Genomic DNA, 18,604 nt, shown 5'->3' on the forward strand with positions numbered 1-18,604 from the left:
TCAGGATGGTGAGTGACTTGGAGGGGAGCTTCTAGGTGATAGTATTCCCATCTATCTGCTGCCCTTGTCTTTCTAAATGGTAGTGGTCGTGGGTTTGGAAGGTGCTGTCGAAGGAGCCTTGGTGCATTCCTGCAGTGCATCTTGTAGATGATACACTGCTGCCACTGTGCGTCAGTGGTGGAGGGAGTGAATGTTTGTGCATGTGTTGCCAATCAAATGGGCTGCTTCGTCCTGGATGGTGTCAAGCTTCTTCAGTGTTGTGGGAGCTGCACTCATCCAGGCAAGTGGGGAGTATTCCTTCGCACTCCTGACTTTTGCAATGTAGACGGTGGACAGGCTTTGGGGAGTCAGGATGTGAGTTACTCTTCACACTATTCCTAGCCTGTGACCTGCTCTTGTAGCCACAGTATTTATATGGCTAGTTCAGTTCAGTTTCTGGTCAATGGTAACCCCCAGGAAGTTGATAATGGGGGATTCATTGATGGCAATGCTATTGAACATCAAGGGGCGATGGTTAGATTCTCTCTTGTTGGAGATGGGCATTGCCTGACACTTGTGTGGTGCGAATGTTACTAGCCACTTGTCAGCCCAAGGCTGGATATTGTGCTGGTCTTGCTGCATTTGGATATAAACTGCTTCAGTATCAGGAGTCGCGAATGGTGCTGAACATTGTGCAATCATCAGCGAACGTCCCCACTTCTGACTTTATAATGGAAGGAAGATCATTGATGAAGCAGCTGAAGATGGCTGGGCCTAGGACACTGAGGAATTCCTGCAATGATCACCTGGAGCTGAGATGACTGATTTCTGACCTCCAACAACCACAACCATCTTCCTTTGTGCTAGGTATGACTCCAACCAGTGGAGAGTTTTCCCTCTGATTCCCATTGACTCCAGTTTTGCTAGGGCTCCTTGATGCCACACTTGGTCAAATGCAGCCTTGATATCAAGGGCAGTCACTCTCACCTCACCTTGGGAGTTCGGCTCTTTTGTCCATGTTTGAACCAAGGCTGTAATGAGGTCAGGAGCTGAGTGGCCCTGGCGGAGCCCAAACTAGGTGTCAGTGAGCAGGTTATTGCTAAGCAAGTGCTTACCCCTTGATGATCCCTTCCATTACTTTACTGATGATGGAGAGTAGACTGATGGGGCAGTAATTGGCTGGGTTGGATTTGTCCTGGTTTTTTATGTACAGGGCATACCTGGGCAATTTTCCACGTAGCCAGGTAGATGCCAGTGTTGAAGGTGTACTGGAACAGCTTGGCTAGGGGCGCAGCAAGTTCTGGAGCACAAGTCTTCAGTATTATTGCCGGAATAGTGTCAGGGCCCATTGCTTTTGCAGTGTCCAGTGCCTTCAGCCATTTCTTAATATCTCGTGGAGTGAATAGAATTGGCTGAAGACTGGCATCTGTGATGCTCGGGACCTCCAGAGGAGGCCGAGATGGATCATCCACTTGACACTTCTGGCTCAAGATGTAGCACATGCTTCAACCCTATCTTCTGCACTGATGTGCTGGGTTCCTCCATCATTGAGGATGGGGATATTTGTGGAGGCTCTTACCACAGTGAGTTGTTTAATTGCCCACCACTATTCACGACTGGATGTGGCAGATCTGATCCCTTGGCTCAATGGTAATGGTAGAATGGGGAATATGCCGAGCCACGAGGTTACACATTGTGTCAGAGTAGAATTCTGCTGCTGCTGATGGCCCATAGTGCCTCATGGATACCCATTAGTTGCTAGATCTGTTCGAAATCTATCCCATTTAACATGGTAGTAGTGCCACACAACACGATGGAGGGTATGCTCAATGTGAAGCCGGGACTTTGTCTCCATAATGACTGTGCGGTGGTCACTCCTACTGATACTGTCATGTACAGATGAATCTGCATGAGGATGAGGTCAAGTATGTTTTTCCCTCTTGTTGGTTCGCTCACCACCTGTCACAGATGTCACCTGGGGCTCGGTCAGTAGTGGTGCTACCGAGCCACTCTTGGTGATGGACATTGTACTCTGGGTGGGAGACTTCATTCTGTGCCCTTGCAACCCTCAGTGCTTCCTCCAAGTGGTGTCCAACATGGAGGAACACTGATTCATCAGCTGATGGAGCTGAGATGTACTTCCAGAGAGTTCTACTTGAGCTGGTTTATCCAAATATTTTTGACCCATACCATGGAGCAGCACTAGGTTTTGGTTTGCGATCTTGAAGGAGGAGAACAGAAGAGAGTGAGACAACATCAAAGACATGAAGATGGCCTGATTTTAAGCCTCCATAAAGCCCAGAGGCTATGCCTTCATTTCCATTCACTTGAAATGATCTGCAGCCCCAATCAAGTGCCTCAAATGTCCAGCCAATGACTGTCTAAACCAGTACAGCTCTCACCTTTTATGTTGCTACTTACTGACTCAAGGTCACCCAGACAGGCAACAGCAGGTCACACATACCATCTTCAGGAGTTCTAGTGAATTTGCCTATTTTGGGTTGACTCCTTAGCAGCTTCACTGCTCCCAGCTTCACTGGGCTATTTAGCTGTCTAATTGCTGGTTTCTTTGAAGTTCAAGAGACAATAGATGTTAATTTTGAAGCAATTGATTTTCTCCTTTGGACCTGGAGGGCATCATAGCATTTTTCTGAGTTGATCTCCTTTATCATGGTTGTTTGCTATGTGCATGTAAGCTAGTGACAAGGTAAACTGTAATAAGCCTTGTACCAAATCAGTAGTCAGAAATCTCTTGAAAACTTGCCCTCTGGTCTCACCTCGGAGAATACTTAGTAATTAGAAGTAGACTTGGTTTGATATTTTCATTATCAAATGTGAAAGTTGCAGTTTGATTCATCTCTGTTTAATGACTCATGAGGTTTGACTAAGGTGATTATAGGAACCAGAGCTAGGAAGACAACTGTTTAAATATGGAATAATTGGAGTTAGCAAGAAGGCTAGGGAAATGCTGGGATGCAATTATTTCTTTTATTTTGAAAGATACACCTTAATCCTAAAACAATGTTTTACTAATCCCCATAGGAATTACCCTTGCTGCAGCCCAGAAGAGACCTGGTGCTGATCTTCATGAGGCTGAGTTTCATTTTCTTCTGCCTCTTTGCCTTTCTATTGGAATTTAATTTCACTGTTCATATGGGAGGCGAAGTTCTGATGTGCATAAAGTGCTTGGGACTGAGGTTTACCTCTTAAACTGACTCCTAGAAATCATCTGCTGTGGACTGCATCTCTTGTGTAAACACTTGGCAGTCTACTCCTCCATTCTACGCACTTTTCCAATAGGAGAGGCTGGAGGTAGAACATGTGCTGCTATTGAGAAATAGTGTCTTCATATTGGCTGACTGATTACTGGTACTGAGTCCATGTTTAGGGTGGCCGTTTATCAGCAGATCTAATGGTGACCACTAAATCCTGAAAGGACCAAACTAGCATCAAATATATAAAAGATGGAAAGCTGGGTTCTCTCAAGAATCGGGCTTGAGAACCAGTCAACTAGTGTGGCTGCCTTCCAGGAGGGCTCCACAAATCTTTCAACAATAATCATTAAAGAATTTGCCAACAAGGTGCATAGTTGCTAGGGACAAATTAGCTCTATAGTAAGAAGTGATTAGTGGATGAAGGACTCCATCAGAAGCAATCTTAAATTTGCTTTGAAAAAAGCAAACTGCAATGGGCAATACTCTGCTCCTGAGCTTAATTCTCCAAGTCCTTCTGAACATTGGAAAACTTCAGTAGTCAGATGAGGATACTGGAGAAAGAAAATAAAATTGATTGCTCTAGGTAATTTGCTAAAAGGGCAACCCAAGTAGCAGTAGATTTAAAGAAAGAGCACTTGAGAAGTTGAAGAGGTGTGGGTGATGAAAGAAAACACCTGTATGGATTAGATGACAAAGGGATCTAATTGAAGCATACAAGATTCTGAAGGGGCTTGACCAGATAGACCAAGAGATTAGATTCCCCAGCCAGGGGAAACCGAACACGGGGGTACAGCCTTAGGATAAGGGGAATGATTATTTAAGACCGAGATGAAGAGAATTTTTTTTTCACTCAAAGGTTTGTGAATCTTTGGACTTATATAACCCAGAAGATTGTGGATGCTCCATCATTGAAGTATTTAAAGCTAAGATAAATTTTTAGTCTCATGGAACCAAGGCACATGGGGAGCGAGCTGGAAAGTGGTGTTGAAGCCCAAGATTAGCCTAGAATGGTGGAGCTGGATCAACGGGCTGTATGGTCTACTCCTGCTTCTGTCTTTTATGTTATGGAGCCATCCAAGACATACCAAAAATAAATAGGAATATCAGAGTTTAAAAAGTTTTTAAATACACACACAAACAAAGCTTAATAAATTATAGAGGCCGCCAGATAAGAGTAAAATTAAAAGGGAGCACTTGAGATAAAAAGAAACAACTGACAAATGGATAACAAATAGAGACCATGAGGTGTGTTTGGTGTGTGATCTTCACAAATTAGAAAGAACGATACAATGGTGGGTACAGGAACTTGCAAAGGCAGAAGGATGAAAGGAGATTTTTGAGGCTGAATGGCTAACAAGATTCAGTAAGTGAGTCATCTGATAAGTGTTGTAACAAGGCTTGCATCAGATCTGGAGACTAATGGAATGGAACTGGAGACCAGGACAGAGAGACAAATGCTACAGGAAACCAAACAAATAGGATCAGAAGATGGGTTAGAGTTAGTAAAAGAACAAGTAGGAAATCCTTTTGAGCTACGCAAGTAATTTATATTGGATGACAGACATTGGATATTGTTCAGCATTTAGATGATTACAAGGTTGCAGAGGAGAAGTTAGAGGGAACAGTTTCAACAAAGGTTAGTTTGCAGGTCACAAATATTGATGCTTTCCTCAAAAGAGGAAAGCAACTCACCTCCTTTGGCCATGTTTCTGGTTATCCCTTTGTTTTGCTTGGTGCCATTTCTTTTGTGAAGAACTTTGGGATGTTTCTCTCTGTTAAACCTCTTTATAAACCTAACTTTTTTGGAAGAAGAAAGCAGAATAAGTTTAATTTCCATGATAGAGTGCACATGGATGAGGTTGAATCTAATACATTTCAAGTGTAACCCATTTTGAAATATTTACAGACACTGTCTGGCCTGCTGTTAGCAGAATTTTCAATTTTTCCAGCTTCTGTAGTATTTTGCCCTTTCAAGTATTACATATTTGCTTATCATTTGTGTTGTCAATTTTAATGTCTGTATTTCAGAACTGAACAGTGCCGTATCAAAGGATGAGGAGAAAGACAAAAAGGTCACTAAATCTAACAAAAGCAATAAAGATGAGAAAAACAAGAATTCAAAACATAATTCACCACCTCTGCCCAAGACTGAGAGAGAACCGAGTCACAGGTAACGATTGAATGAAATTAGAAATGCTGTTAATATGGGGAAGAACTTGATATTAGTTTAGCTGTGAAAGAGCTCAAGATTTTGTGACATCATTTGCCTTTGGAAGTTCAAACCAGGATTTGTGTTTTTCCCCCTTTTTCGTTTTTTATAAAATTGTTTGTGTAGGAAACGCAAGAATAATCTGGCAGGAAATAACCTGAACAAAAAACACAAGGAAGACACCTCAGAGATGCAAGTCAACAAAGAAGTTAAAATAGAGCAAAAGGTAAATTGTAGTTGAAATTATGCTGCTGACCTCTATTTCCCCAGCTTCCCAATATTCTCCTCATGTTTTCTTAAGATGCAGCTTCATGTACGTGTGCAATTTTCATGGTGCTGCCTGCACCGGATCTATTTTGCCATTTCTCTCTTGTGACCCAAGGCTATAGTTTTATCATGGAGCATATCAAGACCAAGCCTAATTCTCAGTTGATATCCAGCCTTAAGTGATGCTAAAGCAATTCATAGCACCCCCAGCTATCTAAGATCAGCCAATTCCATATACACTGCAGATCAAACCTTAGACTTTGTAGCTTTGTAGTATACTGTTTGGTACATTTACCCAGCAAGCCATTGGGAGCCCTGGAAGTGATGTTGATTGGCATGCAGCAGGGCATTTTCTCAACCCAAAGTGAGAGAGATGTTAGAGAAACTTTCTAGTGGTTGATGTACAATGTTTATAATAGGAGTCTGGACAGATAATGGGGGTAATGAAAGACTTGAATAACCAGATAACTGATAAATTCCAGGGCCAAAAAGTAAGAATGCATTTCTAAGAGTAGTGTATGGTAGCTAAAGTCAAGATAATCAGTTTCCATGTGGTGGTTTAAGATGTCTCAATCCCTGTGTAATGATAACAAAACAGCTCATTATTTGTTACAGGAGAGCTATGATGCTGCAGAAAAGAAAGTGAAAGGAAACTTACTGAAAAGGTAAAAACAATTCATGTGCAGTATGTTTTAAAAGAAAAAATGAAAGGGATTTTAAAATCAAATTAACACCAGAAGTAGGTTGTTTACCTCATTGTGCTTTTGTTGTCTCTGAGCTATTGAGCTATCCATTAAATACATATTTTCCTATATGCTTTTTTAAAAAAAAACAAATATCTATCCACTTCCCTTTCAAAAGCTAGGTTATGGATTCAGCTTTCACCATTGTTTCTGGTAGGGCATAAAAAGCTTTGTTCTTTTAACACAAAAGAAAACTCCTAACCTCTTCTTTGGATGATGATCTTACACCCTAGTTAGCAATTGCCCAGTGAAAGATTTTCCCCTATTTTCCTGATCAAAATTCTTCATAATTCTTAGATCTCCTGAACTCTCCAACAACTTGCATATTATCTTCTCAATATTTAGTTTGAGGAAATTTCTGCTCATCCACTACTGAATCTTAGACAAGTAGTCTGACAACAATAACAACTTTTATAATTATATAGCATCTTTAATGGAATAAAAAATCCCAAGGTGCTTCACAGGGAAGTTATAAAACAAAATATGGCACCAAATCACATAAGGAGATATTAGGGAAGATAACCACAGCTTGGTCAGAGGAAGGTTTTAGGCAGTCGAATACACTCTACCTGCCAAACTGACATTTTTCTTTTCCTTTAAGCTCTCGTCTCCAAATTGGAAACGGTAAAGTTGTTAGGTCATTTTAATACCCCATAAATTGGTATTTAATGAATTTTGTGGATCAAAGTTTTTTTTATTTTGCACAGATCTACATGTCAGGAATCCTTTGAAGATATGCTCATGGGTATGGATGAACAGCTGAAAGAATTCTGTGCCAGGAAACAGAAAAATAAGGATAGGAAACACAAAGAAAGGGTAATTATGCATAGTGTTGAACAAAATTTGGAGCTATTTGCCCATTAAGCCTGTTCCAGTCAGAGATCATGTATTATTCCCTTTTCAGGATCTTTCTTCATTCCATCCCATTACCACAACTTTTGATCTCTCTCTCTCTTCTACCCCCCCCCCCCCCCCCCGCCTTAAGAGAAACTAAGGTTCTCACTTATCTTCACAAGTGGACAGTGACAGAAATCAAGTGGTTCTATTGATGCCTCTTAGCTCCCAATTTTCTTGCCTAATGTATCCGTTCAACTCTCCCCTTCATAAGTATGTGAGTCTATACTTGCTTTCACTCACTGTGACTGAGCACCAAATGAAAGGTTTGGGACATGGGTGTCATCTGACTTTAATATTCACATTCAGTGCAGATTAATTGGGCTTCTAAAAGTAAGGAATATTTTCATGCATTTTCAAAAAGTCAAAGATAGAACAGGAGTAAAAGTTTTAAATTGGGGGAAGACAAATTTCACATGGCTGAGAGGTGAGCTGGTGAGAGTGGCCTGGATACAGCTATTAGAAGGAAAAACTGTCAAAATCAGTGGAAGGCATTCAAAGGTGAGATCCTACGGGTACGGTGTAGGCGTGTCCCCACAAAGAAAAGGGGTGGTACTGCCAAATGTAGAGTCCCCTGGTTATCCAGAAGCATACAGGCCATGATAAAGCAGAAAAAGAAAGCTTATGATAGCCACAAAAGACTTAATACTGTAGAAAGCCTAGAGGAGTATAGAAAGTACAGGGGTGAGGTGAAAATGGAAATTGGGAAAGCAAAAGAGGATACAAAAAGTATTGGCAGGTAAAATCAAAGAAAATCCTAAGATTTTTTTTTTACCAGTACACTAAGAGCAAGAGAATAACTAAGGAAAAGGTAAGGCCTATCAGAGATGTACATAGTAACTTCTGGGTTGATGCAGAAGATGTACGCAGAACTCTCAAGCATTACTTTGCCTCTGTCTTCATTAAGGGGAGGGATGATGCAGACATTCTAATTAAAGAGGAGGAGTGTGAAATATTAGATACAATAAGCATAGTTAGAGAGGAAGCACTGGAGGGACTGGCATCCTTGAAGGTCGATAAATCACCAGGGCTGGATGGATTGTATCCCAGGCTGTTGAAGGAAGCCAAGGAGGAAATAATAGATGCTCTAAGGATCATTTTCTAATCCTCACTAGATACAGGTGAGGTACCAGAGGATTGGAGGTCTATGATTTTGTACCATTTATTTAAAAAGGGTGTGAGGGATAGGCCAGAAAATTATAGGCCTATTAGTTTGACTTTGGTGGTGGGCAAATTATTGGAAACCATTCTGAGACAGGATAAACTGTCACTTAGATAGGCACGGATTGATCAAGGATAGTCAGCATGGTTTTGTTTGGGGAAGATCATGCCTTACTAACTTAATAGAATTTTTTGAGGAAGTAACAAGAAGGATTGACGAGGGTAGTGCATGTTGTCTACCTGGATTTTAGTAAGGCATTTGACAAAGTCCCACACAGCAGACTGGTCAGAAAAATGAGATCTCATGGGATACAGAGGACGGTAGCAGGTTGGATCCAAAATTGACTTAGTGACAGGAAACAAAGGGTAATGGTCAATGGATGTTATAGCGAATGGAAAACGGTTTCCAGTGGTGTTCCACAGGGCTCAGTGTTGGGGCACTTGCTGTTTGTTGTAAATATTAATGATTTGGACTTAACTGTGAGAGGCACGATTGGAAAATTTGCAGATGACATGAAAATTGGCCGTGTAGTTGATGGTGAAGAGGCTAGCTGTTGACTCCAGAATGATATCAATGGTTTGGTTGAGTGGGTGGAGAAGTGGCAGATGGAATCCAATCCAGGAAAGTGTGAGGTAATGCATTTGGTGAAGGCAAGCAAAACAAGGGAATATTCAATAAACAGGAAGTTATTGAGAGGGGTCGAGGAAGTGAGAAACCTTGGAGTGCATGTCCACAGTTCCTTGAAGGTGGCAGGACAGATGGACAAGGTGGTCAAGAAAGCATATTGAATGCTTTCCTTTATTGGACGAGGTATTGAATACAATAGCAGGGATGTAATGATGGAACTGTATAAAACGCTGGTTAGGCCACAGCTGGAATTCTGTGTACAGTTCTGACCACCACATGACAGGAAGGATGGCTCTGGAGAGAGTGCAGAGGAGATTCACAAGAATGTTGCCAGGGCTTGAAAATTGCTGCTATGAGGAAAGATTGGATAGGCTAGGGTTGTTTTGCTTAGAACAAAGGGGGCTAAGGGGTGACCTAACTGAGGTGTACAAAATTATGAGGGGCCTAGATAGGGTAGTTGGGAAACGCTTGTTTCCCCTAGTTGAGGGGTTAATTACCAGGAGCATAAATTTAAGGTGATTGGTAGAAGGATTAGAGGGACATGAGGAAAAGATTTTTTCACCCAGAGGGTGGTGGGCGTATGGAATTCCCTGCCTAAGTTGGTGACTGAGGCAGAAATGCTCAATTCGCCTGGATCTACATCTGAAGTGCAGTAACCTTCTAGGCTGCGGACCAGGTGCTGGAAAGTAGGGTTAAATTGAGTGGCTAGTTTCTTTTTTCTCATTTTAGCTGGTGCATACACAATGGGCTGAATGGCCTCTTTCTTTACTGTAACTTTTCTATGGTTCTATTTGGGCCAAGGGATGTGTCCTTAGCCAAAGGGTATTTATATGCCTATTTTGGATAAGTTAAGAATGGACTAGATCTTTTTGTCATGGCATGTTGCTTATTTAGAGAATGATGCGTTGATGTGACAAAAGTCTGTGGAGAAATTGGGCTGAAACATAAGCTCCAGGGCCGTGTAATTGGGGGTCAGGGGGGTAACCCAAGGATGCACTGGGAAACCCCCATTTCCCCCCCAGAAATTCTGAGGTACGGTTTATATGCCAATTGCTTGGGAAACTTTCCCTGGGCAATTGCCCTGCACTGCTAACCATCCGAAAACGCAATTTGAATTGCAAACTTCAGGTGGTTCCAACCGTTAGAGCAACAGCTACTCAGGACCAGTTAGAAGGATTTAAACCACCTCTAAATTCAGGCTAACCATTCTACAGATCCACACTGACTTCCCCCATGTGACTTCATCTCCCCACCCCCCCAACCAAGATGGGATTCTTCCTCCCGTCCGACCTAAGTCTCTCCCCACTCTGAGACCCAAAGTGTTGTAGAAAAGCTGGCATGGCCTCTTTACATCCGACTGAGCTACCCACAACACTAGGTCTCTGGGACACACTGCACTGCCTGGATCTCGCCCAGCCTGAGTCAGAAGGTCAGATGAGATAGGATCGAAAATGATTTTGCGTAAGAAAGTAGGAGCAGAGTGGCAGCCTGACTCTGATTGTCACTCTGCTGAAGTTCAGGCCCACTGAGGATCCAGATTGAACTGGAAAGTGAAGCAAAAATGAAAAATGGTGCAGGTTCATCACAGCCAGCTGTGATGGATATCAGTGGCATTGGATAAAGGCTCAATCACTTTGAAGCATGTCAGGGTTTCAGGCTGCTTGGGTCAGTGGAGATCAAGATGGGCTTTTTGGTAGCATTATCCACTTGTATTTTTAAAAAGAAAAGTGGCTTTTCAAGTGGTCAGCAGGTTGTAGAGATATCACAGCCTTCATCCATTGTATTCAGCAGACCAAATATACACAATGAAAACCAGCCAAACAAAGCCAATCCCTTGTACCTTGGTAGTATGTAAGACTGTATTAGGAATGAAGTTCAGCCATTGATATATTCAATTGGAATGTTTCTTTAGGAAATCTAACTCTATCACAAAAATTCAACTTTTTGCAAATAGCTGCTTCAGAATAGCTATTCATGTATATTACATCAATCACAGCACCTGAAAATTAATACTTTGTATGAAGAGTTTTAATGTTACAATGCCAAGTACAATATTTACATGTAATTATTAAAATTACTTTTGCAGGAAAAGACTAATTCCTCCAATAAACCACAAGACAAGGAGGAAAATAACCTTGGCAGGTAACGTTTTTTGGCTAGTGTGACTGATACTGATGAATTATCTCTACCATGACCATTTTTATTTTATATTTTCTGTTTTACAGGTATATAATTTAGGCTTTTATGGATGTTTTTATTATCCTCTGGCATCTAACTCAAAAGGTCATTTTTACCTCTGCCTAAATAGTGAATATTATAAATTGTTCATCTGTGGAGGACATCATGCTTCCATTCTGTGAATAATGGAATTGATCATCAGGAGTGAACTTGATACTCTACAACTCTAACTTGGTTAACAGTGTTCAACATGGATTCAGAAGGGGAAGATGATTATTTCTGGTCTATACTGGCTATTGGATGCAAAGTAATAAGATTTATAGATGGTGAACTAAGATAAACCAGTAAAATCTGAAGAGGTGGCTCAGAAATTTCAGCATGAGTTGGACAATATATGTAAATAGGCAGAACAATGGCAGATGAAATTTAATAGAATCTTAGAATGGTTCCTGTCTGTAAAATGATAATTGTCTATGGAAAAGTCCAAATTGAAATGATCCTAATCCTTCTCCTAAACACTAGATACAATATGTGACCGAAGAAATAGCTGAAAAAATGCAATTTTCTTTCGGATTTCAAAATATTCATTAGCAGACTTTCCTACGGTCCCAGATTCAGTTACTATTCTGTGCCCAGTTGCAGAAGAATTGTTGGTAGGGGGAATTGTATGCAGTTGGTCACAAAAAGGTGGGGGTGGGGGGAAACAGCCGGGTTTTCCCACTCCTTTTCACTGCTGGAAATGTAATCATCAGGTGAGAACGGTAGTGGGATTGACTTTTTTCCACATTTCATGCTGAGGTTTGCGCAACAGAATATTGATTCTTTATTCTTCCACTATACATGCTCTTATTTATGTAAAACTTCTTAGGTAATCAGTTACTTATTAATAATAAACTAATTATGAAATGCAGTTGAATCTTGTGCACCTAATACTCCTAACCCTGAATCAAGAGCTTTAAAATTAAGTAGCTCTTAGCTAGCTATGAGTTAGATCAGAGGATTTAAGGGCTCCATGGCAGCAGGAGTTTGGCAATTGTCATTTTTTTCCTGGTCTATCTCATTTTAAAATGAAATCTGTGAATCTTTGATTATCTTACTGGGAATTAAATTGATATAGGACTGGTCAGTGTCACCATTTTGGTGGTTTAAAGTTTCAGAACTTACCCAAGAATCTTGTGATATTGATGTTTATGTGTAAAGCCATCATTGGGATGTTTCACTAGGTTATAACACTATAAATGAAAGTTGCTGTTGTTGACTAATCTGCTGTGAACCTGTCTTTTTTTTTGGAGTATAATTTCCAACAGACACTCCTTTGGTGTTGGTACACAAAGCTGACCCAAGATAAGTTACAGATGGATTCCCTAATGGCTTTGTGTTTATTTTAGGTGTAGCACTAGGAAAGTCACATAAACCAAATTGGTTTGACCAGTAGCCAATTCTTATATGTACTGTGGCTGCACTTAGTTGATGATGATCTGGACAGCCTCTCCCCATATCAGCTGTTATTTAAAATGCCAATGTTAACAGCAACTGCTCCTGCTATTGTTGCTTATACTTTGACCTGATTCTGTTGTAACTTCTTTCAGCCTGACCCCAGTTCATTTCAACATTTACCTTCCATATAAAATAGTAGTTTTCCCATATTGCTTCACCCCCTTTTCCTTCAGTCTTAAATGTTGACATACCCTCTGCCTCAACTGCCAACATGTGAATCCTGCAGTCTCAATATAAATCTCTACCATCCTTACCTGGTCTGGTCTACACGTGACTCCAAACCCGCAGCAATGTGATTTGACTCTTAATTGACCTCTGAAATGGCCTGGCAAGCCATTCATTTGTAGGTGGCATGCAACCATCTGCTCAAGGGCAATTAGGGATGGGCAATAAATGCTGACATTGCCAGCAGTGCCCAAATTCCAAGAATGCTTTTATTTTTAAAAAGCCAGCTATCCATCCATACATAGAGAGAGAAATGTTTATAATTGTGTTCTAACAAAAAAAAAATTCTTCCGTATTTTGTCATCTTAATTTAGTCTTAAACTAGCATTCTGATGAGAACCCTGTCCAGTTGTTTATTGTCGTGGTAAACAAAATTATTGAACATTCAAGTGATGCTCACTATGGTTTTAAGAGATGATCAGTAAACTGGATTTACCAATCCAATTAGAAGTTCATGTTAATGTTTGTTTCTGCTGTGGGTGCTTATTTTGACTTTTTAACCATTACTTTTCATGGAATCTTCTTTTCAAGGTCTCCTCATAATTAGGCTGCCCCCTGGTTATGGACTGTACTGCCAATTTTAAATATTACTGTCTTACTTGCATGGAGAATTTACTATTATTTTACCAATCAGCTGTTGTCTGAGAAATTTTACACATTTTAATTGAAAGCTTTTTGATGATCAAACTGTTCCAGTACAGCTACAACACTGGCATCTACCTGGCAATGTGGAAAATTGCCCAGGTATGCCCTGTACACACAAAGCAGGACAAATCCAGCTGGACCAATTACTGCCCTATCAGCCTACATGCAACCATCAGCAAAGTGATGGAAGGGGGTCAGCAACAGTTATCAATTGGCACTTGTTTAGCAATAACCTGCTCACTGACGCTCAATTAGGTTCTGCTAGGGTCACTCAACTTCTGGCCTCTTTACGGTCTTGGTTCGAACATGGACTAAAGAATTGAACTCCAGAGGTGAGGTGAGAGTGACTGCCCTTGACGCCAAGGCAACATTTTACCGAGTGTGGCACCAAGGAGCCTGAGCAAAACTGAAATCAATGGGAATCAGGGGAAACGGCCCACTAGTTGGAGTCGTAGTTAGCACAAAGGAAGATGGTTGTGTTGTTGGAGGTCAGTCATCTCAGTTCCAGGACATCACTGCAGGGGTTCTTCAGGGTAGTTTCCTAGGCCCAACCATCTTCAACTGCTTCATCAATGACCTTCCTTCCATCATTAGGTCAGAAGTGGGGATGTTTGCTTATGATTCACGACTCCTCAGATACCGAAGCCATCCATGTACAAATGCAGTAAGACCTGGACAATATCCAGGCTTGGGCGGACGCGTGGAAAGTAACATTCGTGCCACACGTGCCAGGCATTGATCATCTCCAACAAGAGAGATTCTAACCGTCGCCTCTTGACGTTCAATGGCATTACCATCACTGAATCCCCACTATCAACATCCTGGGGGTTACCATTGACCAGAAACTGAACTGGACTAGCCATATAGAAACATAGAAAATAGGAGCATGTGTAGGTCATTCGGCCTTCGAGCCTGCTCCACCATTCAGTATGACCGTGGCTGATCCTCTGTCTCAATGCTATATTCCTGTGCTCTCCCCATACCCTTTGACGCTTTAGTCCAGAAATCGATCTATTTCCTTCTTAAATATATTCAATGACTTGGCCTCCACAGCCTTCTATGGTAGAGAATTCTAAAGGTTTACCACTGAGTGAAGAAGTTTCTCCTCATTTCAATCCTAAATGGTCTCCCCTGTATCTTGAGACTGTGCCCCCTTGTTTTAGACCCCCCCCCGCAAGCCAGAAGAAATATCATCCCTGCATCCAGTCTGTTAATCGTTGTCAGAATTTTGTTTCGATGAGATCTCCCCTCATTCTCTCAACTCCAGTGAATACAGGCCTAGTCGGCCCAATCTGTCCTCTTTTGACAATCCTGCCATCTCAGGAATTGGTCTGGTGAACCTTTGCTGCATTCCCTCAACAGCAAGTATATCCTTTCTTAGGTAAGGAGATCAAAACTGCACACAATACTCCAGGTGTGGTCTCACCAAGGCCCTATACAGCTGCAGTAAGACATCCTTGCCCCTGTACTCAAGTCCTGTTGCAATGAAGGCCAACATACCATTTGCCGCCTTAACTGCTTGCTGCACCTGCATGCTTGCTTTCAGTGATTGATGTACAAGGACACCCGAGTCCCTTTGTACTTCAAAACTTCCCAATCTATCACCATTTAAATAATACTGTGCCATTCTGTTTTTCCTACCTAAGTGGATAACTTCACATTTATTCATGTTCTACCTCATTTGCCAGGTATTTGCCTACTCACTCAATCTGCTAAATCACCTTGAAGCCTTTTACCACTCTCTATCATCAATAAAGTAATGGAAGAGGCCAGCAACAGTGCTATCAAGTGGCATTTGTTTAGCAATAACCTGCTCACTGACATTCAGCTGGGTTCTGCCAGGGTTACTCAGCTGTGGCTACAAGAGCAGATCAGAGACTAAGAATCCTGTGGTGAGTAACTCGCCTCCTGACTCCCCAAAGTCTGTCCACCATCTACAAGGCACAGGTCAGGAGTGTGATGGAATACAAAGCAGCCTGCTTGTTTGGCACCCCATGCACAAACAATCACTCCCTCCATCAGCGCCACACTGGCAGCACTGTGTACCATCGACAAGATGCGCTGCAGGAACTCACCAAGGCTCCTTGGACAGCAGCTTCCGAACCCATGACCGCTACCATCTAGAAGGACAAGGGTAGCAGACACACATGAACACCACCATCTGGAAGCTCCCTTCCAAGCCGCTCACCATCCTGACTTGGAAATATATTGCTGTTCCTTCACTGTCACTGGGTCAAAATCATGGAACTCCCTCCCTAACACCACATGGACTGCTGCAGTTCAAGAAGGCAACTCTCTACTACCTTCTCAAGGGCAATTAGGGGTGGGCAATAAATACTGGCCAAGCCAGTGACGCCCACATCCCATGAATGAATTAATGAAATATCTGACCCGGCGTATTTTCTTTCTTGTACTTTAGACCAAATGATGACCTGAAATCAACAGGCAATGATTATGGCGACACAGCTAAAAAACTAACAAGCAAAGAAACTCCAGCGAGGGAAGATGACCTTTCTGAGGCGTAAGATGAGAAATGTTCATTCTATCTTGGTCTTGTTTGTTAGTGGTGAGGATCACTGTCTGGTGGAATGTATTGATAAATACAGTGTTTATCATCAGTAGAATTGAGATCATTCAAATAATTTCTTGAACCTTTTCCAGTACTATGAGACTTCTCCATTTGCTAGTTTCTTGTCATTGGACATTGTCTGCAGCGAAGAATACAAATTAGGCATTATACCCAGAAGCAGGTGGGTACTGTTGCTGTGAGACTCCCCACCAAGCATCTTCATTCTCCCTTTGAGACTTTATCTGGTCCCCACTCATCACTTGTCTGCAATAGGGAAATTGGGAGGTGGGAAATGAGTAGAATGGAGCACTTACTCCTGGGTATCTTCTTGCTGTGGCTCATTGCGTTGGTATCCCCAGCCTTACCTTCTCATAACCAATCAATTTTTATTAATTTACAGTCCAAACAGCAAATGCTAGAAATTCATTCCTTTTCTGCATTTGTAAAGACATGAAAGCGGGAACATGAGTTCATCTTTGCTTGATGCAGATGTTAACTACCTTCCATTACAGGGTCCACCATTTTTTGTTATTATTTCAAATTTGCTGAGGATTTTATTTATTCGATAACCTCTTCTACAGCGCAATGTTAAAAAAAAATAATTGATTATCTTTGATTCACGTTGTATACGATTGATTTGGGGAGAAAGGTGATTTTTTTTTTACCAGCATAATCCGGTGCCATGTAAAGTTCTATTTTTCTCATTCCTGTGCAAAAGGACTTAAAGGAAAGAGTTGTTGACATGGTTTTTCTTTAAACACCCTGTGATAGACTCAATACTGAATGGCTGGTAGCAAAAGGAAAAGACCATTCCAGCCTGCCTTGTCAGTCTCTGAGTTCGAAAACAGAATACACAGTATTGTTAATTTTTGTAACATGCCAGTTAGTGGTTTCAGTCATCTCTTGGACAGTGCAGTCCAAATGTTCATCATTCTTTGTGTGAAATAATTATTTGATCTCCATTCACTATCCATCTTTTGAGTACCAACACTATGCACTCTTTTCATTTAAAAGGCAGCAGTCAAGTCTTTTGATTCAGCTAAGTGCTTTCAGAGCTTTGGCCAAGGGATTTAATTCTTTGATTTGGGTTTCTTGGTTATGCCTGCCACCTGGTATCTTGCATGTATGGGCCATGCGGATCTATTCTCTCTGATCTTACAGCAAAATGGGATGAGCTTTCCACAGTACCCAACCTGATTTGTTGTCAAAACCAACTTCTGCTCTGTTTTCACCTTTGCCACTTCTGTGCCTTGTCCCAATGGGGTAGACTTATTCTTCCTAGCTGTTGCTAGCTATTGAGCACTCCCCCCAACCCTTTTCTATCATTAATCAAATGCTGTGTTTTAGGAAATTGATTTACAAAGGCATTGTGCTGGATGTGTCCTCAATGAAATCAATACAATAGAAATCCTTTTTTTAAAAAGGCATAATTTGAATGTGAAATCCGAGCCACAGATCACCAAGGAAGATTCTGGAAATCATGAAAGCGAGCAGACTGAAAAAAGTGATGAGCAGAAGGACGAGGATCCTTCTATAAAGTGAGTGATTTTTTTATGGCACTCTTCTAAAGGTGATGATTGATTTGAGTATAGTCTAAAAACAAACATGGTTCCTGATGTTTAAAAAAAACTTGTTTTTGTTCAGACAGGGGTTGGAATCTTTACCATTCTATATTAAATTCATTCTACTTTCAAAACTTTGTCATTGGGAACAATAAGCTGTGTACATTAATACATAATAAAAGCAGAGCTGGAAATATACAACTTGTCAGTAAACACCAGGAAAAGAACTGTTTGATTGTTTCCACTTAAAAACATTTTTTTTCATGGGGAAGATGGTGGCATAGTGGTAGTGTCACTGGAGGCCTAGGCTAATGCTCTGGGGCACAGGTTTAAATCCCACCAGAACACCTGGTGCAATTTAAATTCAATTAATAATTATGGAGTTGAAGTCTCAGTAATGGTGGCCATGAAACTATCATCAATTGTCGTAACAGCCAGGATGCAGGGGCCATTGGATTCTCCTGGATCTCGGGTTTCCCTCAGGTACAGGGTGCGATCGACTACACTCATGTGGTGCTCAGGTCTCCATCGTTGCACACAGTGGACCACATCAACTGCAAGGTATTGCACTCACTGAATGAATGTGCAGCTGGTATGCGACCACCAGAAACTATCCTGCAGGTGAGTGCACGACATCCTCAGTTGGTCACAAACCCCTGGAATCTTCCAGGGTCTGCAGAAGCTGTAAGGGTGGCTCCTCCAGGACAAGAGCTACCCGCAGAGACCGTGGCTGAGGACAAGCGTCTGGTGGCCTGAAGTGCAGCAGAGCAATGGTCTAATGAGGCTCATGCTGCAGCTCGCAACTTGGTGGAGCAGACCATCAGGATGCTGA

General features: G+C 41.6%; 1 protein-coding gene across 6 annotated transcripts in view; it reads left to right on the forward strand.

The window, feature by feature from the left end:
• LOC144679947 (DNA topoisomerase 1-like) overlaps positions 1 to 18,604 on the forward strand; it is a 139,088-nt gene that overhangs the window by 27,602 nt on the left and 92,882 nt on the right. For 2 of the 6 annotated variants that reach the window (XM_078540939.1, XM_078540940.1), the window contains exons 3-9: positions 5,223 to 5,364; positions 5,530 to 5,629; positions 6,286 to 6,335; positions 7,121 to 7,229; positions 11,183 to 11,238; positions 16,061 to 16,162; positions 17,635 to 17,748. In XM_078540939.1, the coding sequence (XP_078397065.1) occupies positions 5,223 to 5,364; positions 5,530 to 5,629; positions 6,286 to 6,335; positions 7,121 to 7,229; positions 11,183 to 11,238; positions 16,061 to 16,162; positions 17,635 to 17,748 (673 nt within the window). The remainder of the gene's footprint in view (positions 1 to 5,222; positions 5,365 to 5,529; positions 5,630 to 6,285; positions 6,336 to 7,120; positions 7,230 to 11,182; positions 11,239 to 16,060; positions 16,163 to 17,634; positions 17,749 to 18,604) is intronic. The other 4 variants (XM_078540943.1, XM_078540944.1, XM_078540942.1 and 1 more) reach the window with 3 other exon arrangements.

The sequence above is a fragment of the Cetorhinus maximus genome, chromosome 4 (assembly GCF_964194155.1).
Source record: "Cetorhinus maximus chromosome 4, sCetMax3.hap1.1, whole genome shotgun sequence".
NCBI lineage: Eukaryota > Metazoa > Chordata > Chondrichthyes > Lamniformes > Cetorhinidae > Cetorhinus > Cetorhinus maximus.